General features: G+C 40.5%; 1 protein-coding gene across 3 annotated transcripts; it reads right to left on the bottom strand.

Annotated features, from left to right (window-relative positions):
- Positions 1-6086: 6086 nt before the first annotated feature.
- Positions 6087-26249, bottom strand: SFXN3 (sideroflexin 3). Of its 3 annotated transcripts, XR_006103114.1 has the most exons (12): positions 26076-26249; positions 22138-22302; positions 21237-21407; positions 19215-19313; positions 18511-18586; positions 17340-17425; positions 14713-14840; positions 13214-13263; positions 12036-12085; positions 10385-10432; positions 6593-8828; positions 6087-6559 (listed from the first exon to the last, which is right to left on the bottom strand). XR_006103114.1 is itself a non-coding variant. In XM_042460408.1 (11 exons), the coding sequence occupies exons 2-11, from the start codon at positions 22299-22301 to the stop codon at positions 8732-8734; spliced, it is 969 nt and encodes a 322-aa protein (XP_042316342.1). In that variant the 5' UTR covers position 22302; positions 26076-26249; the 3' UTR covers positions 6087-8731. The 3 variants fall into 3 exon arrangements, 2 of the variants coding, with proteins under 2 accessions (XP_042316342.1, XP_042316343.1); XM_042460408.1 differs by having other exon boundaries at positions 6087-8828; XM_042460409.1 differs by lacking the exon at positions 26076-26249 and having other exon boundaries at positions 6087-8828; positions 22155-22296.
- Positions 26250-26450: the final 201 nt, after the last annotated feature.

The raw sequence follows: 26450 nt of genomic DNA, 5'->3' as shown, positions 1-26450 counted from the left end.
AGTACGATAGCAGACGATCCAGCCCTAAAGGTAAAAACATTCTCCACTTAATGGCCTGCTTAATCATAACCAAGCACTGGGATCCCTGAGAGAGGCTAGGAAAAGGAGGTAATAGATTACAGCAGGTGAGAGAGATAACCCGCTAATGAGGCTAGAAAGGGAGGAAACCAGAAAATGGTAATATGTCTGTCTAGGGGTGGAATAATGGGGCAAGCAGTAAGGAAAAGTTGATAATATTTTCATTGCTTATGCACTGCCTGTACAAAACTATTCAGGGAAATTCCTAGGTTATATGGCGAGGGTTTCACAAATTTTTCTCAAACTATATTTGTGGGCTAGTGGAACTACCCTAGACTGTATTTAAAGATTTGCTCAATCCATTTTTCATGTATGTCTTCTTTGATCTAATCATTCTTTCTGCATCTGATCCCACAATTTCCTTATTTTTCTCCACCATTGTTCCTCATGATTTAGTACAATAAGACATTTCCGGGGTGTACCTAGTACTTCCATTTGGTCCTCTTCAGTTCACTCTGCTTATTTATGATTTAAATTTACTCTTATGACTTTAGATTAATAATATGTTTGCATCTTCTCTATTTAGATAATTTTGTAGCTCATAAATAATGAAAAATGACACTAATAAAAATTACTTGCAAAGTTATGACCAATAAATAACAAGTGACATGGTACTTCTTTCAAGAATCACTGCTAACACTAATACATTGCTTCAAAAATGCTCCACACTCTGAACTAATTCTCCAAAAATTGAAGCTATTCAAACATTGAAGCTGTTCAAATCAAAACACTTGTTGTTATTGCAGGTTTTACAATATTTGATGCCTTAGACATAACATCTTTCCTTTATTATTTGTATATGGCCATTTATTTTTCTTAGTAGGTGCTTTAGAATTACTACTGCTGCATGAAAGAGCTGAAATCTGACTGAATAGACTCCAAAGACAATTCTGTATTAACAGTTGCCCATTTAGTTATGTATGCATGACTAAGTAGTGTCTCCTGGCTACTTTACCAGGCAGCTGCTGGATCAGGTAAAGGAGGTTCATCTGGCAAGTGGGACACAAGGACGATGTTCCCATCCCCTCCTGTCAGCCAGCAAGGCTTTGACAAGGACTTGTGACAGGAGGAGTCCTGCTTCTTATTATTTCAGCCTTGCTGGATGTCATGACAGGGTGAGAAATGTTATCCTTCTGCACCCTGGCATCGATTGAATTGAGCGTCTTCACTCAATCCAGCAGCTGCCTGGTAAAGTTGCTTTGGGTAGGCATTCACAATTGTACAATAATGCCACAATCATGTACTAGTCACTGAATACAGATCGGTTATGGATCCATAACTTGAGATTACATATCCGTAAGTGCAATGCTGAATTCCTCCAGCCTTGATTTTTAGATGTCTCTTTTCCATAGCTTGGAAGTAACTACTTACAATAATTAATTGTGTATCAGCATCTTTTGCCAATAACAAGCATATAACTACCTTACATTACTGTAACTTAACAAGGGATACTTGGTCCTTTTGTAACTAAATTTTTAAGGTAATTTCACAGTTAAGGAGAAATTACCTTAAAGCAGACCTTCTAAAAGGTAGAGCAGGAATGTCACATACTTCAAATGCTGTTTCATGCTGATGCCTCACACTCTGTCATATACATTATGGCAATACATGAAGAGATTATGTTGGAAGCCCAAGGTGGATGGGAGGACAGTGTGGCTTGTACATCTTGTGTCTTTCAGGTTTTTAAAATTAACTAAAAGCAACTATTTTGAGAAATGAGAAATAAAGAGAATTTTTAAAAGAGTTTTTATAACAATAACTATTTTTAAATAGTCTGTTGATTTCTGGGTCAGCACATCCAGTCTGTCCCCCTGTGATACTTTCTGGACTGTGTTTGTCAACCTGTGACTGGTGGAGTACCTCAGGTTTCTGTCTTGGACCCAGTATTATTCAGCATCTTCATACAGTACATTACTCAGTGACACCTGGCTTGAGAGCATTACATGTGGAAAGGATATAGGGGTCTTGGTAAACCACAAGCTAAACATGAGTAAACAGTGTGATACAGCGGTCAAAAAAGCCAATGCAATTGTAGGCTGCATCAATGAGAGCATACTGTCCAAATAAAGAAAAGTAGTAGTACCACTCTATTCTGCTTTGGTCAGGCCTCACCTGGAATACTGTGTTTGGTTCTGGGCATTACAGTTCAAGGACATTAACAAGCTGGAACATGTCCAGTAAAGGGTTACCAATATCATCAAAGGTCTGTAAACCAAACCTTAGGATGTTAGTAAGTAAGTAATAAGTAGCAAGTAATGACTTAGTAACTTGGGTATATTTAGTTCAGAGAGGAGAAAACTTGGAGATGACAGGATAGTCATTTTGAAGTATCTAAAAGGATGTCATGTAGAAGACGGAGCTCCCTTTTCTGTTGTTCCAGAGACTGAAACATGGACCAGTGGATTCAAATTACAAGAGATTCCATCTGAACATTAGGAATAACTTTTTTTAATTACTGTAAGAGCTGTTTGACAGTGGAATAGATTGCCTTAGAGGACAGTGGACTGTTCATCTTTAGAAGTCTTTAAGCAGAGGTTGGATGGGCAGCTCTCAAGAGTGCTGTAGTTGTATATTCCTGCATGGCAGAGTATTAGACTAGATGGTTTCTGCTGAGACCTCTTCCAATGCTAAGATTCTGTGTGTATGTGCCTTCAAGTCACCTGTTGACCTATGGCAACCCTGTGAATTTCATAGGGTTTTCTTAAGCAAGTAATACTCAGAGGTGGTTTTTCCAGTTCCTTCCTCTGAAATATAGCCAACAGCATCTGGTATTCATTGGTGGTCTCCCTCCAAGTACTAACCAAGGCTGACCTTACTTGGCTTCCAAAATCAGACAAGATCTGGTCCTTTTAGGGTATATAGGCCCTCTAAATTCCATAATTCTGTTAACCTTATTCTTGTTTCTGGTCATTCAACAGCAAAGAAAGGTGGATTAACAGAATGGATTCCTGTGGTACTGATGAGGGAGGAATAAGGTTGACATATTTTACTACATCAAATGCAATGTTTGTTTTTACAATAATGAATTACTGTAAAGCATCATTATGTAGCATCACTAAATTGTGAAAAATACCAGCATCTATAGGATTGGGGCAAGGGGCAGATTTGAAAAGGGAATGTAAACTTGGAGACAAAATTAGAAACATGCAAGGGGCACATGGCCAAGAATTGCACAGATAAGGCATCCTAGACCCCCCCCCCTTACTGAAATAACCAGTCATATCTTTGGCTTGACACCCTCAGTATCCTTCTATTTTAAACAGATTAATTTTCTCTGTCTTTCACCTATTTAACTTTGCAGAAAAGGTCCCTTCTCACACATAAGAAAAAAAGAACTATCTTTTCTATAGGATACTCTCCTATGAGAGGAAATCTCCCTTTTGTCAAACCTTTTGTGTCTTAACACTCAAATCCTTTGCGCAAAGAGAGAACGGGAAGAAGGACATAAATGTGTGTGTGTGTTTTACTTTCCCCTCAGCTGCATTAGAAATGTATTGTATTCTCACATAATCCCGTTCATTACAGCATAATAAAACACATAATAAAAATGTAATTCATTTTTCCTGAGTATTCCATCTCACAGCAACTTGGCACACTATTAAAAATTTGTCTTCATTTTTCTGGCAAGAGCCTTGTACCTTTTCATCTTTAATGTATGAGGGCAGAATTGCAATTGACAAGTCTTATTGCACCGCAGACTCCTACATTATTTATCAGCCATTGATTGATGGCTCATCCCGGATCTGTCCATGCAATATGCTAAGCTGGAAGAAGTGAGAGGGGAAGCTCACATGGCAGGCAGATGGTGAGAAGGGCACTCAGACAACACCTGTCCCTCTTCTTTTGGCTTTGAGCTCAATTCCTTTTTCACTTGAATTGTGGCAAATCATATGAGCATGTGTCTCACAAGTCATCAGAACACTGCAGGTGTAAAGTGTCACCCAGGGACTTGGAGCTCTTAAATACTTGCAGTAGGTGCTCGGCTACTTGTAGATCCAGGATTGGACAACTGGACATTCTGTTCATCACTGACACAGTACAAATTCTAGGAGCATAAGAAAACATAAAGAAACTATTTTTTTCCATTAGTCAAGAATACCAGCCAATGTGGACTACAGTGGTGCCTCGGGTTACGAAATTAATTCGTTCCGTGGCACCGTTCGTAACCCGAAAAGCCTTCGTAAGCCGAATTGCCATAGGCGCTAATGGGGAAAAGCCGCGATTCCGTGCGAAAAAGCCGAAAAAAGCACCAAAAGTTTTTTCGTAACCCGAAAAAACATTCGTAACCCGGAACAATGTTTTCCTATGGGATTTTTTCGTATCCCGAAAATTTCGTAACCTGGGTATTTCGTATCCCGAGGTACCACTGTATACTGATGTAGAGGAACCAGAATTGTGATGCAGTACAAGGCAGATTCATCTGCTCAATGGATTATATCCAGATTTAGTCATATATGGAGCAGACCCACTGAAATCAATATGACATTGCAATTTATTATTTCTGTAGCATATGTTACCCTACAAACCACCTCATTGATTTAACTTATTAGAATAGAGAGGGTTTAGAAACAGAACCAGCAAGACCAGAAAAGGGCATTAAAGCAATTAAGGAGGGAGTTGACTTGCTTTGCCTATTGACCTGAAAGAAGATGACATAATTAGTAAAACAAAGTTATCAGGGGAGTGATCATTCCTGATTTACTTTTTTGAAAGCCTATACACTTCCTATAACTGGCTTGCATACTGAAATGTGCAAACAGAGAGTGTATATGCATTATAGAGTTATATCTCATAACAGTTGAGTTAATGATGCATCCCCCAAAGTAACCTGAAGCCACTCTGATGCTGCACTATGGTCCTGAGTTGAAGAACATATTGTTCAGGGAAGTATTCTCAGGCATTGTGTGATTGTTTATCCGATCGTTATTTGATATTTGATGTTTTTTAAATTTGTTGCCTGTTTATTTTTATCTGATTCTATTTTGTATTATTATCTATTGTTTTATATGTAGTTTGTAGAATGTACGCCATTGGCGGGATTCATTTTTATCAATTTTATTGTTTCTATGTACAGCGCTGTGTAAACCTACAAAGTATAATAATAATAATAATAATAATGATAATGATAATAATAATAATAAATATTTCAGACTAACACAGCTGTGTCTCTGAATATATAAAGGAAGATAGTCTCTGTACTACAGATTTACTATAGGGTAAAAGAAAGGGCTTCAGTCTAGAAAGAATTGCAAAGGAGGTGTGAGATGTCCATCCCTGGATGTTAGGGCGAGTTGGGGGGGGGGAGTTAGGGGGCTGTGTCTGATCTTTTGCATTTTTAACCTGCTACATTTCCTGTACAAGAAATGCAACAGATTTGATGCACGACATTTGTTTAAAACAAACATGGGGAAACCATCATACAATCTGGGAGATGTACCCTGAAAAATGATAATAAAACACTGTCAGAGGGCTGATTATAAAATACTGCCAGAGGTCTTCAATGACATTCCCCTCTCAGAGAGGGAGAGCCTATCATGGAGTCCCACTCCAGGCCCTTCCCAGGCACCATGAAAGTTTTTGTGGTGGCCCTCTTTACAAGACTGGAACACTCGCCTAGAAATGGGAGAAGTGTTTTTGGGTTGGCAATGAATAGCAAGAGAAAGGACAGGGATCTGGTAGATCCAGAGCCCTTACAAATTCCAACCACACCCCAATGCAGAGGAATGCTCCTTAGGCCAATATCAGAGCTGGTCTAAATTTTATCCAATGAAGGAAAATCATCCTGTGGAGGAGACAGAAGCAGAGACTTCATTATTGCTTCTGCTCTGCAGGTACAGTAAATTCATGGTAGGACATTGCCTAAACTGGAGCCACCATTCCTGCAGAGCTCCAGTGTGAGTGCTTCCTTCTCCTTTGGTATACTACCTAAATGTAAATTAAACAAGAAGGACAATAATGAATGGATTTGTTCTGTTAGTCCAAGAAAGCAACAACATCATGTGCATGAGACAGAAATTACATTGTTTATTTGGAAATAGTTGCTTTATTTAAAGCTATACAGGAGGTATAAGATGTGGAATCACTGTGGATTCCTGCACAGAAACAGTGCTTGAAGTTTGGTAAAATAAGCCTCAAACATGCCACACCATAATAAAATAAGACTCAAATAATTATTCACATGATTTTAAGATTTGGATGAGATCTTGTTAAGAGTAAACATAATAAAAAGCACATAACAACCTCTGACAGAACTCTGGGCCTCCACTAACTATGACATTTATAAGGAACCAAACAGAGAGACCACAGCTGTTTTTATTTAAGATTAAAATAAGTGATTTGCTCCAGGAATGAAAAGAAGCGAAAACTGGATTAAGCCATTGACCTTCAGCCACCTTTGGAGAAGGCAGCACTGACCAGTTATATTCTTTATTCTAACTTATAAGCCACAGATGTGTCACTACGCACATCAGTTCCAATTTAGCTTTTTGTATGAACTGCTTAAGTTACATAATACCTTTGGACCCTAATGATGACCTCAATGGTCAAAGTGACCTTCAAATAAAGGTTATGAGCTTTAGAAATGATATTTAATGCCAGATTGCACAGAACATAGAATAATATGAATCATAGGAAGGTGCACTTTATAGCTTCAGTTATACCCCTTGAAACCACAAGCAAATTAAAAAAAAAATCTTCTATTTTATTTTTCAAAACTCCTAAACGCGTGATTTGGGCCTTATCTACTCAAAGATTCTAACAGGTGTGTGGATGAGCTCATTCAGCACATCTGATCAGTGCAAGTAGATCTACTGATTGTTGTATCAATTTATTAAGTCTACACAAGCAGACAGAAAGAAACTAGAGGACTATAATGCAAGCATCACAAGGAAATGACACAGGGAAATTTTGCCCAAATTCATCAAGTTTCATGTTACCCCTTTGCTGAGTACTGAGTCCTAGTTTAACAGTAAAGTATTTCCCCTGCAAGCATGAGAGGTCTAAGTCCTGGATTGTCACAATGTAGAAAAGTTACTTAAAGATACCTTTATTATTTGACTGCAGCAATATACACCAAAGACTGTCAATTATGCTTGATGTGATATATTTGTGACATGGCATGTAAATATATGGGACAAATGAGCCACCACTGCAAACAAATATTCACTTTAGGTTACAACAACATATATACTTAGAAACATGGGCATTTGGGATGATGGGTGGGAAAAGGATGAATAAGAAAAACATTTATTTCTCATTTTATCCTCTGAGCCTGGAAGTTCTGCAGCTAGTCAAATGAAGGAGAAGATAAGAGTAGAATTTGGAAACATTACTTTTCTACTCTGATATATAAGTGCTATATTACTATATATATTGCTGTGTATATTACTATTCTGATATATGAGTGAATTGTGAAATGATATTAAGCTGATATGAAAATAGATAAAATAAGAACAGGAGGACACATGCCCACTACAAAGCACAACTGAACTCTTCCTGCTTTACAACTTGAGATTTACACCCACTGATTTCCATGTGTCTTTGTCATAGCCAAATACAGGGCTGGCTCTGTCATAAAATGGTATGAGGCAGCTATCTCAGGAAGCAGATTTTGGGTGTCATATAAGGGTAGTAAACTATGAGTTACTTGTGATGGTTTTCTTTCGAATGCCAGGGGTGGTTTTCTACCTCACACTAAAATAACTATAAGCCTTTGGGTAATATGCACCTTGACTTGGTTGGAGCCAATATTGAGCTTTGCTTCATCTTCCAAACACACATCCAGCTGTGAGCACAGATTTGATAGAAAATCCACACATCTATTAGAATTTTAGCTGTTTCTCTGTTTTCATAGACATTCTCTCTGTATAATCAATTACTTGCTTCTGTTAAAGGCCCTGGGTATTTTGTTATATTCATATTTAATTAAGGGTCACACTATACTTTTTTTTTTTTGGTAATGTTAAGGCTACACCAGTCACTTTTGTATGTTTCACTTGCTACTAAAAGAACTAAAATATATAGAGATCTTCAGCAAATATTATAAAATAAAGATGGCTTGCAGCAAAAAATATATACTGTATAATGTATCTCAAAAATGCGTAGCTGATTCATAGAAGAACAACATCTTCTTTAGAACTGAATACACAAGATGCAAACTGAAATGCAGATGACATTGCCTTCCGCAATAGAACCAAAGGATTCAGGGTGTTTCATGAATTCTCCTCTACAAAAGTGATTCCAGAATGATTACTGTTACAACATTATTTGACAAGGTACTTTATACATACAAATCTCTACACACATTCACACATACACACACCAAACACCACTGCGTGACTTGCACATAATATAGGGATTCATGTTTGCTTAAGAGCACATGACTACTCTGGTCCTAACACCTAACTGGGTTAGGATGGGAATGGTTCTGCTTTGTTCGCACTTTACAATCTACCCTATGGTTTGCCTGAATCCAGGAAGGTTATTTATCATACATATAAGACCTGCCAAGATTTGGCAGCGAGTAAAAAAAGCAGCATTTACAAGGGATTATACTATTACGAAGTGTAACTTTCTCCTCAAAAGCACCGGATCCCTGGTTCTTCTTCTTGCCATCCCTTCTGCTGCATACCAGGGAAGCATGAGGAAGCCTTTCTCAAAGCCCCTTATTAAAATAAACAACTTCAACATCAGAATTCTTCTCCCGAATTTGAGCTTGGAGTTCCGGTTCCAAGCGATTCACCCACATTGAGCTGAAGAGGAACAAAAAACACATTGACATCATCATCATCCCCACCACCACAACCACAACCTTCTAGTCTTCTGTTTTGCAAATAACAAAGTGTTTGCCCTCTGAAGCACAGGGAACTGAGAAGAAAATAAAGAGGAAAAAGCTGAAAGAATAAAGGTTGACAAGGGATAAAGGTGACTCCATTTCATTATCCATTGCTGTTGTTGTTGTTATGCTGTGTGTTGACTCATGGTGACTCTATGAATGAGACATCTCTAAGACCCGCTGTTCTTAGCCTCTCTGCTCAGGTCCTGCAGGTTCAGGCTTGAAACCTCCCAGATTAAGTCAGGCATATGATCTTCCTCTCTTTCTACTGCCTTCCACCTTTCCTAGCATTACTGTCTTTTCTAATGAATTGTGCCTTCTCATGATGCGGCCAAAGTACAACAGCCTCAATTTGATTAAGGTCCAAAACACACTGCAGAAATAATCCAGTTTGAGGCTGCTTTGACTGCCCTGGCTCAGTGCTAGAGAATCCTGGGCAATGTAATTTATTGTGGCATCAGAGCTCTCTGACAGAGAAGGCCAAATGTTTCACAAAACTAAAGTTCTAGGCTTCCCTAGTATTGAGTCCAGGGCCTTGCAAATGACCGAAACCACAAGTGCCAAGGCCGCCAATCTAGAGGGATCACTGTATTTCTGCAGTGTGTTTTGGGCCTATCTTGGCTTCCAGGCAGAGTTCAGACTTATGAAGTCAAAACTGGTGGTTAATAGACCACTAAACAGGGACGTAGCTAGGATTTTAGGAAGGGGGGGGGGCCAGACTAAGTGCCACCATTATAATGGGGCTTGAGTGCGGCGGCGCAGCAGCACACACCATTCATTTTTCTAATGGAAGGGGGGGTCCGGACCCCCAGATCCCCCCCCCCCCGGCTACATCCCTGCACTAAACCCATTTGTTTATCTGGTCCCATATAGACAGACTAGCTGTAGAGTCCCAGAGTCTCAGGCAGAGTCCCTTTCTCTCGCCTGCTACCTGAGAAGCTTTTTAACTGGAGATGCCAGAGACTGGAGCTGGGACATTCCGATTCCAAAAGCCAGCAATATTGTTTAGGGGTCAGTGACCCAGGGACAAGAAGCACTCACTGCCACCCTCAGAGGGCATGCTCTTGTTTACTTATTAAACTTATTAAAATATATAGCCATTCCTTAGTACTGGCAGACCTCCAGTATGAACACACATGTACCCACCTCATCAACCTCCCTATAATGGAAAAAGAAGGAGGAAGAGATGACAGTAACTGCACCATTTCTAATGGCCATTAAACACTACCAAGAGAAAGGTCTTTCTCTTTCAGCATGCAAGAAATGATAGAGCCAAGCTATGGTCCCAAGTCCCAAGCACTCATTTTAGTGTATAAACTATATCAGCCTCAGTTAGATAAGGGGTTTCTAGAATACATCCCAGACACCAGATTTCTCCCAAGAAAATCTCTGTGGGTTTTCAGTATGGTACCACCAACTTGAAAGCATCACAAAAGGCATTAAAATGAAAGAGTATATCACAGAAGTGCTTACCTTTTCTGTGGGAAGAGAGCGCAGCAAAGTGGTGTAGCAAACACCAAACTACAGAAAGGAAAGACAAAGACAGAAGAGGTGTTTTGGGGCTCTCACTTCTTCCCTGGCTGCCTCATGATATTTTGGGAGAATCATTTTGTTCCCACCTACCAATGTGCTATACATCTCTATGATTTGGGTGCACATAAGTCAGATTTCTGGTATCTAGTCAAATTTTTGAATACGCAACACATCATGGAAGTAAGTCTCCTCCCCTACACTGGTGGTGCAGTGGTTAAATGCCTGTACTGCAGCCATTCACTCAAAACCACAAGGTTGCGAGTTCAAGACCAGAAAATGGGCCCAAGCTCGACTCAGGCTTGCATCCTTCCAAGGTCGCTAAAATGAGTACCCAGACTGTTGGGGGCAAATTAGCTTACTTGCTAATTAGCTTGCTTGCTGTTCACCGCTATGATCTTTGGAATAGCGGTATATAAATAAAACATATTATTATTATTATTATTATTATTATTATTATTAAAACTTATCACTGGTACCCTCTTGTCTTTCAGGTTGCCTCCTTCCTACCCACCCCATAACAGAACATCCACTTGGTAATACTTTTAAAGGGAAAGACTGAGCAGCACCATTTCACCTTCCAACCTTATCCAACCTGGTGCCTTCCAGATGTTTTGGACTACAAGTCTCATCAGCCCCAACCAGCAAGGTCAATGGTCAAGAATAATGAGAGTTGGTCCAAAATATCAGAAGGGCACCAGGATAGAGAAGACTCCCACATCATCGTCTTACTGTAAATACAATGGGGTTTGTGAGTTCCACATGAAAATTAAAATGCATTAGAGGTATGTCTTGGCTGATTCCATGGAAGAGCCATTTGCTGGAATATTTAGAATGGAACAACAAAGAAAGCTGGTACAGGCTGAGTCTACATTATCTCAAATTCCAAATCTGAAATATTCCAAAAACCAAACTTCTTTATGGGTGGCTGAGATAATAACACCTTTGCCCTAAATCATTTAAAATATTGTATAAAATTAACTTCAGGCTATGTGTATAAGGTATATTATGAAACACAGATAAATTTTGTTTTTAGACTTGGAGTCCATCTCTAAGGTATCTCATTATGTATGCATACACAAACAGAAATATTTCAAAAAAATTTAAAAATCTAAAATCCAGAACAGTTCTCGTCCCAAGCATTTTGGATAAGGGAGATTCAATCTGTACCAATAACCAAGACAGCAAAGTAACTTCTATACTGATTGAATTGTATAGCCTTTAATTTTTTAAAAAACTGCTTTTGGAAACCTGTGGTTTTGAAAGGCAAGTAAGTATTATTTTTATAATTTGCCTTTCCTCCAAGGCATCTTAAGTGGTATGGATGGACACTATAGATGGTCCTGCAACCCCATGCAATCTTCATTGGGTAGAAAGATGGTGACTAGCTCATGGTCATCCAGTGAAAGCTTTGCGGTTAAAGTGGGGTTTGGAACCTGCTTTAACAAGACACTTTAACCAGTACAGTATTCTGTACAGGGAGTTTTATTAAGCCAGCTTTAGGGTCTGCCAAGGGAAAAAGACTTAACAAAGCCACTTTCTCGCTACCTGATACAAAACTGTTCTATTTGAACAGAAAAATGAATTCACATACCACAGGCCCACCAATCCAACCTGCAGAGGAGCATTCATCCAGGGGTATCGCTGAAACAAAACAGAAAGGTTCAGGTGCCTCATTATCTATGTTACTTTCCAAAGCAATGATTTTTTTGTGTGGCATTTAGAGAGCTGCAGCTATTTGTGTGGCAGGAGGGGTTCTATGCAAGCTCATCTGAGCATGGCCTATAGAATATGTGAGCATATTTAAGAGCACAGTAGGAGGGTTTTTGTTCAGATGTTTAAATGCCTCCCTTGTTAAAGACAATCTGCATTGCCAGATAAAGTCTAGGCTGTAGTCCTATACATGGCTAACAAGTTTTTATTTTTTGGCTGGCATTGGAAAGGGAAATTTAGGTGTTTTCAAATGTAAACTATGTTTATGATGCATTGTACCTGTTCTACAACATCTGTTTCTTTTGGTTAGTTTTCCAGATGCCCTTTAATTACAGGCCTAAAATGCTCACGCAAAGAAAAGTACACTTCTGATTTAATGTTAAGTGATCCCTGCAATTTATTAAAACATGAATTGTCTCTCCTGAAAGCTTCCAGGAGAGAGAATTCAAACATTTCCCCACCAAATAAAGGGAGGTCTGGGGAGTCTCCATGCATGAAGGGATGCAAAAACAGGTTTGGAGATAACATTCACTCTGAAGCCCGTGCTTTACCAATTGGATTTAGGGATCAATCTGAACAAATGTTGCCAAGAAAACCTCATGATAGGGTTGCCATAAATCAGAAATGACTTGATGTCACACACAAAAATTACGATACTACTAATTAAGGCACTTATAGTCTGGAATGATTTACTTAGCCACTCTTCCACAACCTCATTGTTTTGGACTGCCATGATCTCCAGCTGGTATGCATGCTGGCTGGGCATGTTGTTGTGTGTTTTTAAGTCATTTCTGACTTACGGCAATCCTAAGGCAAACCCATCATATGAGTTTCTTGCCTGAATTTGTTCAGAGGGGAGTTGCTCTTGCCTTCCTCTGAGAGAGTGTGACTTGCCCAAAGTCACCCAGTGGGTTTCCATGGTCAAGCAGAGAGTCAAGCATTGGTCTCCCAGTGTTCTAGCCCAACACTCAAATCACTATACCACGTCATAAAACAACCACAACTTTCTCGGCATGGAGGCTTCAACCAAGATTTCTAAATGAAAAGAAAAAGGCATACCTTCAGAAATGCTCTCTTCTCTAGTGCATTCATGATCACAGGAGGAATGGCTATAAGAAGAGGGGAAGAAAGATGAAAAATGAATGGTGCATTTACCCATTCTGCATCTTCTCAAAGAAGAAACAGAGAGGCTTATGAATTCATTCAGATACACTTATTTCTCTAGTGGCCTTTGATCCAAAACACACTCCAGAAATAATCCAGTCTGAGACTATTTTAACTGCCCTGACTCAGTGCTAGGGAACCCTGAGAATTGTAGTTTATTGTGGCACCAAAGCTCTTTGACAGAGAAGGCTAAATGCATCACAAAACTACAGTTCCCTGAATTCCCTAGCATTGAGCCAGAGGAGTTAAAGTGGTCTCAATTACATTATTTAGCAGTGTGTTTTGGACTCTTCTCAGTGTGGTGTCCCCTTGGATGTTTTGTACTACAAATTCCATCAGTCCCATATGACATTGTCTGGAATACTGAGCATCATTGTCCAAGACATCTGGAGAACGCCAAGCTGGCGAAAGCTATAGAACTTCCTAGAACCAGTTGAGCTATTCTTAAGCTTATATAACACTAAATAGTTCTAACAGCTATACCTGATGTCGTTACTAGCAAGAACTAAACTGGAAACTATCAGTATACAAGGAAGAAAATTCATGCCATTTATGTACCACAACCAGAGCTGAAATAAACATGCTCCTTAAAGATTTGTTTTGCCAGTTTTCATAGTGAATATGCACCAAGTGTTCTCTGAGTACTCAAATTTCCTCCAGATATTGGACATTTGTGATCTAAGAGTGTGCCCTAGAATACACCCATCTTTCCTCTATAGTTGCAAATTACAGAAGACAGATTGTAATGAGAACACTGTCTTTCTAGACTTTTCAGTTTTTCCTAACGAGCCCCCAAAGGTTTCCAAAGCATATTCAACAGATTTTGACATTTGGCATGCAGGAGTATTCAGTTTGACTGTATATTTGATCATCTGCAGGGAATGACATATCTTATGACACCTGATCAATAACAAGTAAAGTAATAGTAATTAATAACTGTCAGCTTAAGAGATTCCAGAGGTCAACCTTCAAAACCATGAAAACATGGCACCAAACATAAAGCAATCAGATTTCAAATGTTAACATTAGAATTGCAAATTCAAATATTGTTTCTGATCATGCAGTCCTATCCTTACTTTTTATCCTTACTTTTTATAAACTATCATTTGTTTATACTCTCCAATCTGCCTGTACATGAACCTATGGTATAAAACTAAGTTATGTTTTAAATTGGAATTTTGTAATTGTGCTGGCCAAATGGCTGTAATAAAGTTATTATTATTATTATTATCATCATCATCATCGTCATCATCATCATTATATTGTTTCAAAGCTTTCTGAACACCCCTACACCGAAGAAATCCTAATTGGTAAGACTACTGGAATAGTCACTGAATTTTGAATATTTGTTTCATGCCCAGCAAAGAATAGCTGCCAATGAGGCAGCTACTTACCCATGGCAGGTGCAGCCATGCCAATGCGAGAAACCACCACCTGTGCAATTGCTTGCTCAGCTGCCTTTTTCGATTCACCCAGCCGATTCCCATTCTCATCTGTAATGGGGATACCAAGCTTTAGCTCCCTGTAGAAATGGATAAGGGGGGGAAATACCACTCTTTATTGCAATTTGCAGCCTTTTCCTTCTTTTGTTGTCAGAAAAGACAATGATTCTGCTGAAATCCTGTGGATTCCCTTCAACTCTTTCCAAAGTAGGGACAGAAAAATTCCTAGAGACAGAAGGACTATGCACACCTTGTTAACTCTTCAAAATAAGACAATTAGTAACAGTGTGGTATTGGATCACATATGGGTTAGGTCCACTCGCTCTGAAACACTGTATCTCCCCATTCAAAACTGCAAGAACTCTAAGATCTTCAGAGCAAAGCTTTCTCTCAGTCCCTTCAACACCACAGGCTCACTTGGATATGAGAGAAAGCCTTCTTAGTGGCTGCTCCCACCCTCTGGAACTCCCTTCCATCAGAGAATAGGCTGGTCCCCTCCCTACTTTCCTTTCGCCAGCAGGCAAAAACGTTTTTGTTTCAGCAGGATTTTAATATATAACCATGCCAGGGAGGCTTTTTTATTGGTGTATGTGTTTTATTTATGTTTTTATTTGTATGTTTTTAATTAATTTTACAGTGTGCCCTTGCCTTACACAGGAATCCGTTCCAGACCCCGCTGTGTAAGGCAAGTTCTGCGTATGCTTGAACCCCATTGAAACTAATGGGGCTTGCACACGCAGCTGGTGTGGTGTGCACGCCATTTCCTCTTTGTTGCGTGGCTTTTAGTGTAAGCTGAAATTCACGTATAGAGCACCCGCGTATGATGTGGGTGTGCTATTTATTGTTTTAATTGTTACTATTTTAATTGCTTTTAAAAGTGCATTGTAGATTTTGATTTATTTCCTTCTATGAGCTGCCTTGGTTCCCACTCTGGGAGAAAGGCAGATGTAAATAAAATAATGAATGAATGAATGAATGAATGAAATACAAATGTGGTGAAGTATCATATTGGCCACATCTGACCACTCCCTGTGGACCAGAAGGACATCAAATAATGCTCAGACATCAAGTCAGGATGACAGAACATCACAGATTGTACAGGTACAATGGAATGCACTATAGAGAGAGACTGAAATAGTGCAAATGGATAGCTGAATGCATAGTATTTATGGATTCCAAGATCCCTGGATTCACTGTCCATGCTATCATTTTTCTTCTACACACCATTATCCAACATTTTTATATTTAGCTTTTATCCAACATTTTCCACATGCTCTAAGACACATAAGGGCAACTTGTGGCCGATGGGTCACAGGCAGCCCTTTGGCAAACATTTCATCGTCTTCTCAGCGGCTACTCCTGGATTGTGGAATTCTTTTCCATGGGAAATTATCCCTCTCTTCTCTCCTTTCATCAATAGTCAAAGACTTTTTATTCAAACAGGACCTGAATGATTAATTAGCTGCAGGGAGTCTTTTTATGAGGTATGTGTGCTATCTTTTTAATGTTATTGTTATGTTTTTAAATATTAGTGTTTTACTATAGCTTCTTTAATTGAGGTAAAATTCAAAGACATAGCCATGCTAGCCTGGAAAATCAGTATGCAAAGCGATCTTATAGCACCTTTGAGATTAACTGAAAGAGAGAAGTTGGTAGCATGATAAGTTCAAGTCTACAAAAACCCCAACTTCTCTTTTTCAGTTAGTCTTAAGGGACTACAAGATCCCTTTACATATTGTTTAATTGTGTTTTACCTTTTTTATTATCAGGTTTCTATAAGCCACTTTGAGTCCAGTGCCAGGGGGAAAATGGCATATTAATTAATGAATGAATTACATTTCTGTGCAAATCACAGGCATCTTCTCTGTCTCTTGGTAGATTCTCCCTCACTTTCTGCTTCTTGATTAATGTTAAAAACAGCTGGAGGAGGGAGCTGGAATGGTGTTCAAGTGTGTTTGGGTGTGTGTAAAAGAGAGGAAAGGCAGAGGGGAAGCCTGTGCAGGCTCACCACCAGCATGCAGTCCTCAGCATGACATGAAGTATTGTACTGCAGAAAGCCCTCAAGAAATGTTGTCTATCCCTTCTCACAAACCTGGTCCAAGGTTCTGATCTGAAGACAAGACAAAGCAACCTTGCTGAAGCAAGTTAGTGTGGACTTGGTCATTGCTTAGATGAGATCATGCATGGAAGCCCTAGGTGTGTCACTCTGAATTATGTGGTGAAAAAAGGGCAGCAAAAATACAAAGTATGAACTGCACTTGCAAAATCCTCATAGAAAGCATCACTCTATTTCTAAACTACTAAAATAATTATTTTCTATTGTTTTTTTCTGCCATGTTCTACCTGTTTCCTCTTTCATTAAAGCCTTCTTCAGAGGTGTTAATTTGGCACCAAGCACTGTAGATTAATTACATTATCCCAGTTATGAACACCTGTGGGATTTAAGATCAGGACACTGAGCACAGAAACCCAGTGGTACACTTGATTAAAATATGCAATCTGCAAGAAATTACCAGGAGCTTGACCATGGAATATTGTCCCCATTACACCCTTCATGCAACGTGCAACCCACATCTTACCTTTGCCTCATTAATGGGATGTTGATGCAGTTTGCAGCAGCCACAGCTGCAAAAGGCACATAGCGTCCTATGATCGGTGGCAAATGCTATCAAAAAGAAGGGGTTGAGAGTGAAAAAGACCCATGATACAGCCTTAATAGTTCGATGAACAGACTTACACTCCAAATAATGTAAAGAACAAGGCAACAAGGAAACTTTGACACTGTTTCTCTGTATAAACATGGACAGGTCTTTTCATTTTCCTTTGATAGCAGTTCCTTGCACTGACACAATGAAATTTCAGTCTAACTCTTTCCACCATGTCAGACCCAATATATACTGATTCATCCATGCAGGAAAGAAGACCTGGTTTCTGGGACTGTGAAAACAGAAGCACTAACTCTCCATGAAAGCTGGGAGTGAATACCACAGGGTGTCAACATCAACATCAAATGTGCAACACTGAAACAGTGTTCATCCAACAAAGAGAGAATATAAGCATGCTTAATACAACTGTCAGATCATGTAGTAACCAAAGAAGACAGAAGAAATTAGCAGATTAGCAAATGACCAAAGAAGACAGAAATACAGGTTGAGTCTCCATTACCTGAAATGCTTGGGACCAGAAATGTTTTGGATTTCAGATTTTTGGGGGGACCTTTTAGATAATGAGATAATTTGGAGATTGGACCAAAGTCTAAACACAAAATTCATTTATGTTTCATAAACACTTTATCCTTATAGCCTGAACGCAATTTTATACAATATTTTTACTAATTTTGTGCATGAAACAAAAGTTTGTATACACTGATCAGAAAACAAAGGTGTCACTATCTCAGTCACCCATGAAAAAAGTTTTAGTTTTTGGAATAGTTTGGATTTTGGAATTCTGGAGAGAGGAGACTCAATCTGTATTTCATAAAACATCCACCTTGAATCCCATTTCGGGAGAAAGGCAAGATATAAATCCCCTAAATAAATAGATAAATAACGCTATCCTTGCCATCTTCAATCCAATGCCTTGCAAATTAGACTACAACTCCTATCACTCCCTGCCAGACCACCACCAGAATAGGGGGAACTGGCCTAATCTCGGAGAACATGACAGACATGACTCAATCCTGCAATGAGGGCTTTCTCTAGGAATAATTCCACTCCATGCCAGAACAGACAAAATTAATGGGTTGCTTACCTTGGTGAGAGACTTGAGTCCCAGCGCTGTTACCACAGCTCCTGTGGTTGCACTGACATAGGCAGTACCCAGCTGGCTGCAAAGGAAGCAGGCAATTCTGGTGAGAATGAGAACATCTTCCCTCCTTTCTTTCTAACCCCAGCTCTGACTCTAACCTGTGAAACATCACTTGGTTTTTGGATGTTCAATCTGCTCTTGATTTCAGTCCAAATTTTAAAAGTATTATCCATGACGGTGAACCTATTTGGCTATTTATAGCTACATACAATAGGAAGGGAGCTTCAGACTTAGGTACCTCCCAAACTGAGCAGAAGTGCAAAAATATTTTAGCGGAAATATCGCAAGAGAGGAAAATTCAAGAACAACCTAATAAGGGCTGTGCATGTATTATTTTACTAGGGTGGGGGTAGGAAACAACTCTACACTTTGACATTTTCTTTCAGGTTTCATTTCTGAAGTACACATTAAGAAATTTCTGAAGATATTTGGAATTGTCACAGTTCACATTTGCAGCCACAGGGAGCAGATCTTTCTAGATCTAATGGTCTGCTTCCCTGGCAAACATGAATCCTGAAACATTACTCCTTTAAACTGCTATATTAGGCAACATTATGCCATTCTGGTGCAATTGCCCCAAGAGACATTAAATGCCCAAGAGACATTTACATTTACAAGGTGCTGGGCAAATGCAAGGGTCTCCTTACTTGACAGTGATGGGGGCATCTCCACTCCGGTTAGTGTAGTTGACAATGGCATTGAAAGACTGGTTCACCCACTGCCAAAATAACACAGCAGGGGTCGTCCTGCAGGAAAAGAAACAATCAGAGCTCCCATAGACTATAGGGCAGACAAGGCAAAGATCAGAGAAACCACAAGGCCAAAGTACCCTCTCACTGTGTGCTCCTCTCAGTGCCATGGAAATCTTCTTTGTCCATGCACACACATTCCTGCACCAGGTCTCTGTGTTAGAGGCTCTAGCACACACACAATATACAATATGGCATTCACACAATCTGACAGATATGCAGATACTTGCACAGGCATCCTTGTTATAAATATGCAGACTTCTTTAGGCCTTTGTAAAAATGTACCCACTGCTTTACATACATCCAGCAGTTACAAAATTTTTTAAATGTTCTATCTGTTGGAAGATTTTTGCATTCCATTTCCTACTCCTTAGATAGATAGGGATTTCCTGAATGCAAACTTCTCTCTCTCTCTCATTCAAACCATATAATTTAGGCCACTCCCCCTTTGGAACTAAAACATTCTTTCTCAAGATTTTCAACTGAACTATTGGTCTTCCATCTTCTTCCTCTCACAACTTTCTTTGGAAAGATGGTGAGATAAATATTTCCTTTTCCCTGAACTATTCACTAGCTAGATTAGGATATAGCCTTTTGTATAAATATAGATTAAAGCTATTAGTAAACTTTTGTTTTGGACTACAAGCTATTTGTGTTGTTTTTGAAGTCAGTCTCAGTCTTAGGATAGCATAGCTAGACAAACATACATTTCTGCTGCTCTGCTAATTGAAAGATAGACCCTAACAGGCTTGGCTTTGATATTTCTGATATTTAAATTTTTTTTTGTTTCCTTTACAAAGCCTGAAGCCTTAGGAAACTTAAATTACCTTACAAAATCATAATTCAAGCAAGTGTCACAACACCTTAAAATGTACAGTGGAACTTTAGTATCAGCTGGAGTTCGGTTCCAGGAGTCCCCATTGATACCACAATCCACGGATGCTCAACTCCCTTTAAATACAATGGCATGGTACAATGGTATCCCTTATATAAAATGACAAAATCAACGTTTGCTTTTTGGAATTTATATACTTTTGGATATTTTCAAATCATGGATGCTTGAATCTGTGGGTAAAGAATCTGTGGCTATGGAAGGCCGACTGTAAAACCTAAAGATAAGCCCCAGTGGCGCAATGGTTAAATGATAGTACGACAGCCACTCACTCACAAATCACAAGGTTGTGAGTTCAATCCCAGCCAGGGGCTCAGGGCTGACTCAGCCTTGCATCCTTCCATAGGTTGCTAAAATGAGTACTCAGCTTCTTGGGGGTAATTAAATTAACTTACAGTTGTAAACCACTTAGAGACTGATTAGTGCAGTATGAAGTGGTATATAAATGAAGCTGCTATTGTTATTGCTATTCCTCACCCTTGTCCAGGAACGCAAAGGTAAATGACCTGATCATGAAGATGATTCCATCCCCTCACATAGCATCTCCCCATTCTTTGGACCTATGACCAAAACAGTTATAATTCAGGACAGCAGAGTCTCCAACCTCTGTTTCTTTCATTAAAAACAGCTATGTTTGGGGAGGATGGATTTGCATCAGGGCCATGATGTCTGGGCAGGCAGGCTTAACCCATCCCACCATCCACATTTGGGAGGGGGCTTCAATTGCTGCTCCTTTCTACCTCCATTTTTCTCTAAGAGTGAAAAGACTGACATCTATATTTCACTTGTCCTATCTTAGCTTCACCATCCTTCAAGCCTACAGCTTATTGTAGTTTGGGCATGTCGCAGAGAAGAAATTATTAAGTCTCCATCCTCCCAACACTGTTCAAGTCTTTTAATGAAACAAAAAATAAAGCTCTCACATGTCTGTTACAACATGTACTTTTAGGAATAAGCAGTCACACAACATCCCACCTTACTCTCAAAGAGAGCATGCATAAGAGTGGACCTTCAGTGTTTGCACATGCCTGTAGAAGGTGAGCATGCATCCAGTGATGGTCATATTCATGGGCACCTGGGCAGACATTCGCCCAATCAGGATCATTTTCTCGCCAGTGTCCGGATGGAAGGCTGAGTCATAGATATATTTTGCTTGCCATAGTTGGTCTTCTGTCAGTCCAGGTGACACTTTTCCCAGCCTGAAATGAGCCATGAAAAAGGGGGGGGGGGAGAGAGAGAGAGAGATTGGAGATAACTTGAGGAAATGAATAGTTACATTGTGGAGAAGAAAAAGAAACGAACTCATTGCATCAGGAAGAGAATGTATCTGTATTCATGACTGCTAGAGACACTAATGGCAACGTGATATTTGGAAAGGTAGGACAAATGTGTGTCCATGTGGTCCTTCCCCTGAAACTCTATTTTATACAGGTTCAGCTGGATACCTTTGCAGGTTCTGAATTATTAAATTTCAAATGATATGTACAGATAGCAAAACAGTCTTTCGGCTATGCCCAAACTATCCAACTGCAAGAGGTCAGTGCTACACCGCATTCAAAATAACATCTTCTGCAGACTTTCTGTTAGCTTTAGCTTTCTGGCCAGGTGGAATGAGAAGCCTTATCTATGCATTCATCCTCCTCACCTCTGCAAATTACAGTGGCTCCAGCTGCCTCACAATTACAATTTCAGGGGATGCATCTTGTTATTTCTCCCATATAAAAGCATGGCAGATGGTGTGCTACCAAAAGGGAAGATCTCTAGCAATTGGAGGAGAGATGTGAAAGTTGAGGGCCACATCAAGTGCTTGAAACATCTCCTAATGACAGAATAACATTATTCAAGTTTCCTCAGAGCTTAAATCTCCCACATCACTGTCAGTGTTCCCCTTATCAAAAACTAAAGCAATCCCCAGACTAACAAGAGAACCTGTAATCCTCAATCACCCTCCGAGCATCTTCCAGGGTCTTGCTTGAGAGCAGGAGGTTGCGAGGATCCGTCACCATGAAGAAATGCTTCGCTCTCCCCATGAAGGTGCTCTGGTCCCATCGTGGCTCCTTGATATTGATGTGCAAGGACAGTTCCCCAGACATGCTTTCCAACAAGAAGGGGAGAAAAAGCAGAATAATCACATCACCAAAAGGTCATATAACTCTACCCAGATGAAAAGGACACTGAAATGTCCATAGTCTCTGGGAGATTGCTGTCATTCTACATTACCCATCAGCTAAGATTTTGGGTTCGGGTGCACATCTGAATGTGCCTAAGAAAATCATCAAAAACCCCTGCCAGTATCTCAACAAGAGGAACACCCTAATTTAATGACTTCCTCTAATGTAAGGTTTGTCTGCACTGTAAAAAGGATACAGTTTGACCCCACTTTGACTGCCATGGTTCCATCCTATGGAATCTTGGAATTTGAAATTTTGTGAGGCACTGGCACTTATTGGCAGAGAAGGCTAAAGACCTTATAAAACTACAAATCCCAGAATTCAACAGGATGGTGTCAAACTGCATTATTTCTACACCCATACAGTAGATGGTGCCATGGCAATTCTCATGTCTTTTATCTTCACAGATAGGTAGGCAGAATTTACTATATATGTTGTTATGGGCGGGGGGAGGTGATTCCCTTGGTTATTAGGTCCATTTTTCTTTTTATTTTTCTAGTCAGTTGGAATACCCAGCTTGGCAAATATCCTAAGCTTCTCTGGGTTTACTGTTAGAGAAGCTCCTAGTTCTTGGATTTGCTATCCTTATGTGGCATAGGCCAAAGGAAAACTGGACTAGGGGGATGCACATAAACTGGTGTATATTGCCTAGCACTTAAAGTTAAGCTTTTTTTAAATGTAGTAGAACTTATTTTAAAGAACAGAGGTCAACATGGATTATATCAAGGTGAAATCAGCCTCTACAGTGGTATTTGCACTTTCTGAGGAAGCAGCAGTTGCCCTTTAAATCCTGTTTTCCACACCCAGATGGTTACCCAGGCAATAAGTAAAATAACACAATATCCTCCCCCTGGGCATCTAAAAAAATGCCAACCACACATTCTTTCTGAAAGGACTAATCCTTTCACACAAAACCCCTATGAGCCAAAGCAGCCATTTTAAAAAAAAAAAATGAATAAACAAAAGCTGATAAAGAGGACTTGGCGAGCAGTATTACTAGAACAAATACATGGAGGCTTTCCCACACAGTCTGTAAATGACATTCAGGAATATATTTTGAATCCAGCAGAATTTCTGGAATGCAAATGCTGTTCTCATTAGTGAGTGAAAAATGGTGTGAAGAAGGAAATTAGTCAGTTTCAGGTGATGGACATCAGAAACAAGGCCAACTAGAAATAAAGAAGATATTATTACCTCTATACTTGTAAGCTTCACAAGCAAGATGAAACATTTTTATGATTGGTCTTGGTCTTCAAGAAGACCAAAGAGATGGCAAGGGGATCAAATTTCATGTTAAAAAACTCAGAGCGTACCAGAGTGGCTGATGCTGGTTTTGCTTTTCCTGTCTTTTTAATGTCTTTTTTAAAAATTGCTGAATTACAAAGTCTCTATGAATAAAACTGTAAAGTATTTTCTGCCTAGTCTTTTACTTGCTGGTGAACTCTCCCTCTCACACTGTTTGAGGAGGTTTTTGGTTGACTAGTGGATCTGGCTTTTGTCTTCCTCATTCACAGATTGTTCCTTTTTAATAATAACAAAAAAACTCGTTGAGCTTTGCACAGTTGTATAAAAGCAAATACAGCGGGCCTTTGGTATCCTGTGGTTTGCTTGCTTCCAGGACCACCTGTGGATACCAAAAGCCATGGATGCTCTCATGTTCCGTTAAATATAATGCCATGATAAGATAAGATAGTGTTCCTTATATAAAGTGGCAAAATCAAGATTTGCTTTTTGGAATTTATATTTTATAAAATATTTTTCAAGCCATGGATGCTTGAATCTGTGGATAAAAAATCTGCATATCTGGGAGCTAACTGTATATCTTACCCTGAAAGCTGGTTAAGAACAGCAGAGGGAGAAACAAGGGAGAAGAGAAAGGAATCTACTGGTAATGTCATGCACACCATTTAGCCCAGGGGTAGGGAAAGTGCTCCTGGCCTAAATACCCTAAAGGCATCAGATCCACTCTGTTCTTGCAAGCTAAGCAGGGTCATCCCTGATTAGTACTTGGATGGGAGTCCAAAAATACCAGGTGCTGTAGGCTATATTTCACCATAAATCACCATGAGTCAACAGGTGACTTGAAGGCACATATATGATGGCCCCAAATCCTTCAAAGGTGCCCAGAAATGTAGCAGTGTTTCATTCATGCAGCCACCCAAGGAGTCCCAGACCCTTCTCCTAAATCCAAAACAATCCTCAAAATAGGTGGGGGGGGGGGAGCCAGAAGTGACATCACATCACTTCCAATGTGATGAAAATAGGTCCCATAACCCATGCAGATGCCTACCCCTTCTTTTTGCTAGAAACCTGGAAGCATGGGAAAACCTTGGGGAAGTTGAAACCCCAAAACACACTTTGCCCACCCCTGATTTAAGCCTGACCATGTGTCAGGCCAGACAGCTTTCTGCATACCTTCACAACTCCTGAGCAACTCTTCATAACTCACTTGAAGCCCCCTCCTGAATTTAACCCAGGCATGAAAATTGGGTCCAGTTGATGCTGGACTGCAATTCCCAGCAGCTTTAGCCATGAGAGGCCATTGGGAGGACTGTGGGACGTTGCAGCACAACAACATCTGAAGGGCCAGATGTAATCTAATTATGATTCATATTCTGCAAAATTTGCAGCAATATCAAGTGGCACTTGGCTGCATCAGATGCAGTTGAGCCTCAAGTCAATGCCCATTTCTAAAGAAACTGGCTCCGTGTGTATGTATGTGCATGCGTGCGCATGTGCACGTGACTTCAAGTCATTTCTGACTTATGGTAACCCTAGTCATGCTCCAAAGGGAGGACATTGTGGAATTCCTCCTGGACAAGAAGGCTGAAATGGAGGACATGACCTGGAATAAAAGGACCTCTGGTCACTTTGTATTCCATAGGCTTCTTAGAGATGTTCCAAATGGAGGACATTGTGGAATTCCTCCTGGACAGGAAGGCTGAAATGCAGAACAAGGCCTGGAAAAGGAGTATCTCAGGTCACCTTGTACTCAATGAGTTTCTTAGCCATGCTCCAAAGGTAGGATGTTGTGGGATTCCTCCTGGACAAGAAGGCCTTGGAAGGAGGACCTCTGTTCATCCTGTATTCCCTGAGCTTCTTAGAGATGCTCCAAATGGAGGACATTTTGGAATTCCTCCTGGACATAAGGCTAAAATGGAGGACTATGGCCTGGAAAAGGAGGACCTCTGATCATCCTGTATTTCATGGGCCTCTTAGAGATGCTCCAAATAGAAGACATTGTGGCATTCCTCCTGGAGAAAAGACTGAAATTGAGGGCATGGCCTGTACTTCATGAGTTTCTTAGCCATGTTCCAAAGGGAGAACATTATGAGATGCCTCCTGGACAAGAAGGATGAAATGGAGGACGCGCCCGGGAAAAGGAGGACGCCTGGCGGCCCGGAGGGTCCTCTGCTGGCGGGGGCTGGGCGCGTGGAGAGGCTCGTGACGCCCTTGGCCCCCACCCAAAAACAAGCCACCCTCCTATGATGACTCATATGGAAATGATGAAGAATGCAAGAGGGAGGGCAGAGAGACAGAGAGATCGGAAGCGAGGAAGGAGCAATGCCCAGCCTCAGAGGCTGGATCCCCCCAGAAGGAGGCAGAAAAGAGGCAGAGGGGAGCAAGGAGGGGGGCACGCTACTCTTCCCCCCCCCAAAAAAGGAGGGGGCGATCTCTAGGGAGCATTGGACTCACTCAGTTGCTGCTGGAGGAAGAAGAAGGAGCAGAAGGAGCGGCAGCAGCGGCTCTTGCAACCCGATCGGTGCAGCTGTGCCAAGTCCGTCCCCTTCCCGGAGCCAAAGGGAGCCAATGGCTGGGGCTGGAGGCAGGCAAGGAGGCAGGGCCAGGGCCTAGGAGAAGACAGGAGGCCCGGGATCGGAGCGGGATTAAAGGGATCGGATTAAGGCATGCAAGGCGAGGAGGAGGAGGAGGAAGGCAAAGCCTGCAGCCCCGCACCAGCTGCTCCTCCTCTTCCCTGCTGGCTGCTTCTTGGCAAAGAGTGCCTGCTGCCTGGCACCCTTGGCTACGTGCAGGTTGGCACTCCCAGGGCGACAGGCAGGGGGATATTGT

The sequence above is a fragment of the Sceloporus undulatus genome, chromosome 3 (genome assembly GCF_019175285.1).
Source record: "Sceloporus undulatus isolate JIND9_A2432 ecotype Alabama chromosome 3, SceUnd_v1.1, whole genome shotgun sequence".
In the NCBI taxonomy this organism is placed as follows: Eukaryota; Metazoa; Chordata; class Lepidosauria; order Squamata; family Phrynosomatidae; genus Sceloporus; species Sceloporus undulatus.
Note: the sequence above shows the minus strand (reverse complement) of the source record. Positions and strands in the feature narration are given on the sequence as shown.

What these genes read in the sequence shown, in the direction of transcription:
- SFXN3 (XM_042460408.1), bottom strand. Translation starts at nt 22,301, where the DNA reads ATGTCTGGGGAACTGTCCTTGCACATCAATATCAAGGAGCCACGATGG. An exon ending in AGGGTGATTGAGGATTACAG is followed by an intron (nt 21,408 to 22,137) that starts GTTCTCTTGTTA and finishes GGCTCATTTCAG; the next exon opens with GCTGGGAAAAGTGTCACCTG. An exon ending in TGCATGCTCACCTTCTACAG is followed by an intron (nt 19,314 to 21,236) that starts GCATGTGCAAAC and finishes CTTTTCCTGCAG; the next exon opens with GACGACCCCTGCTGTGTTAT.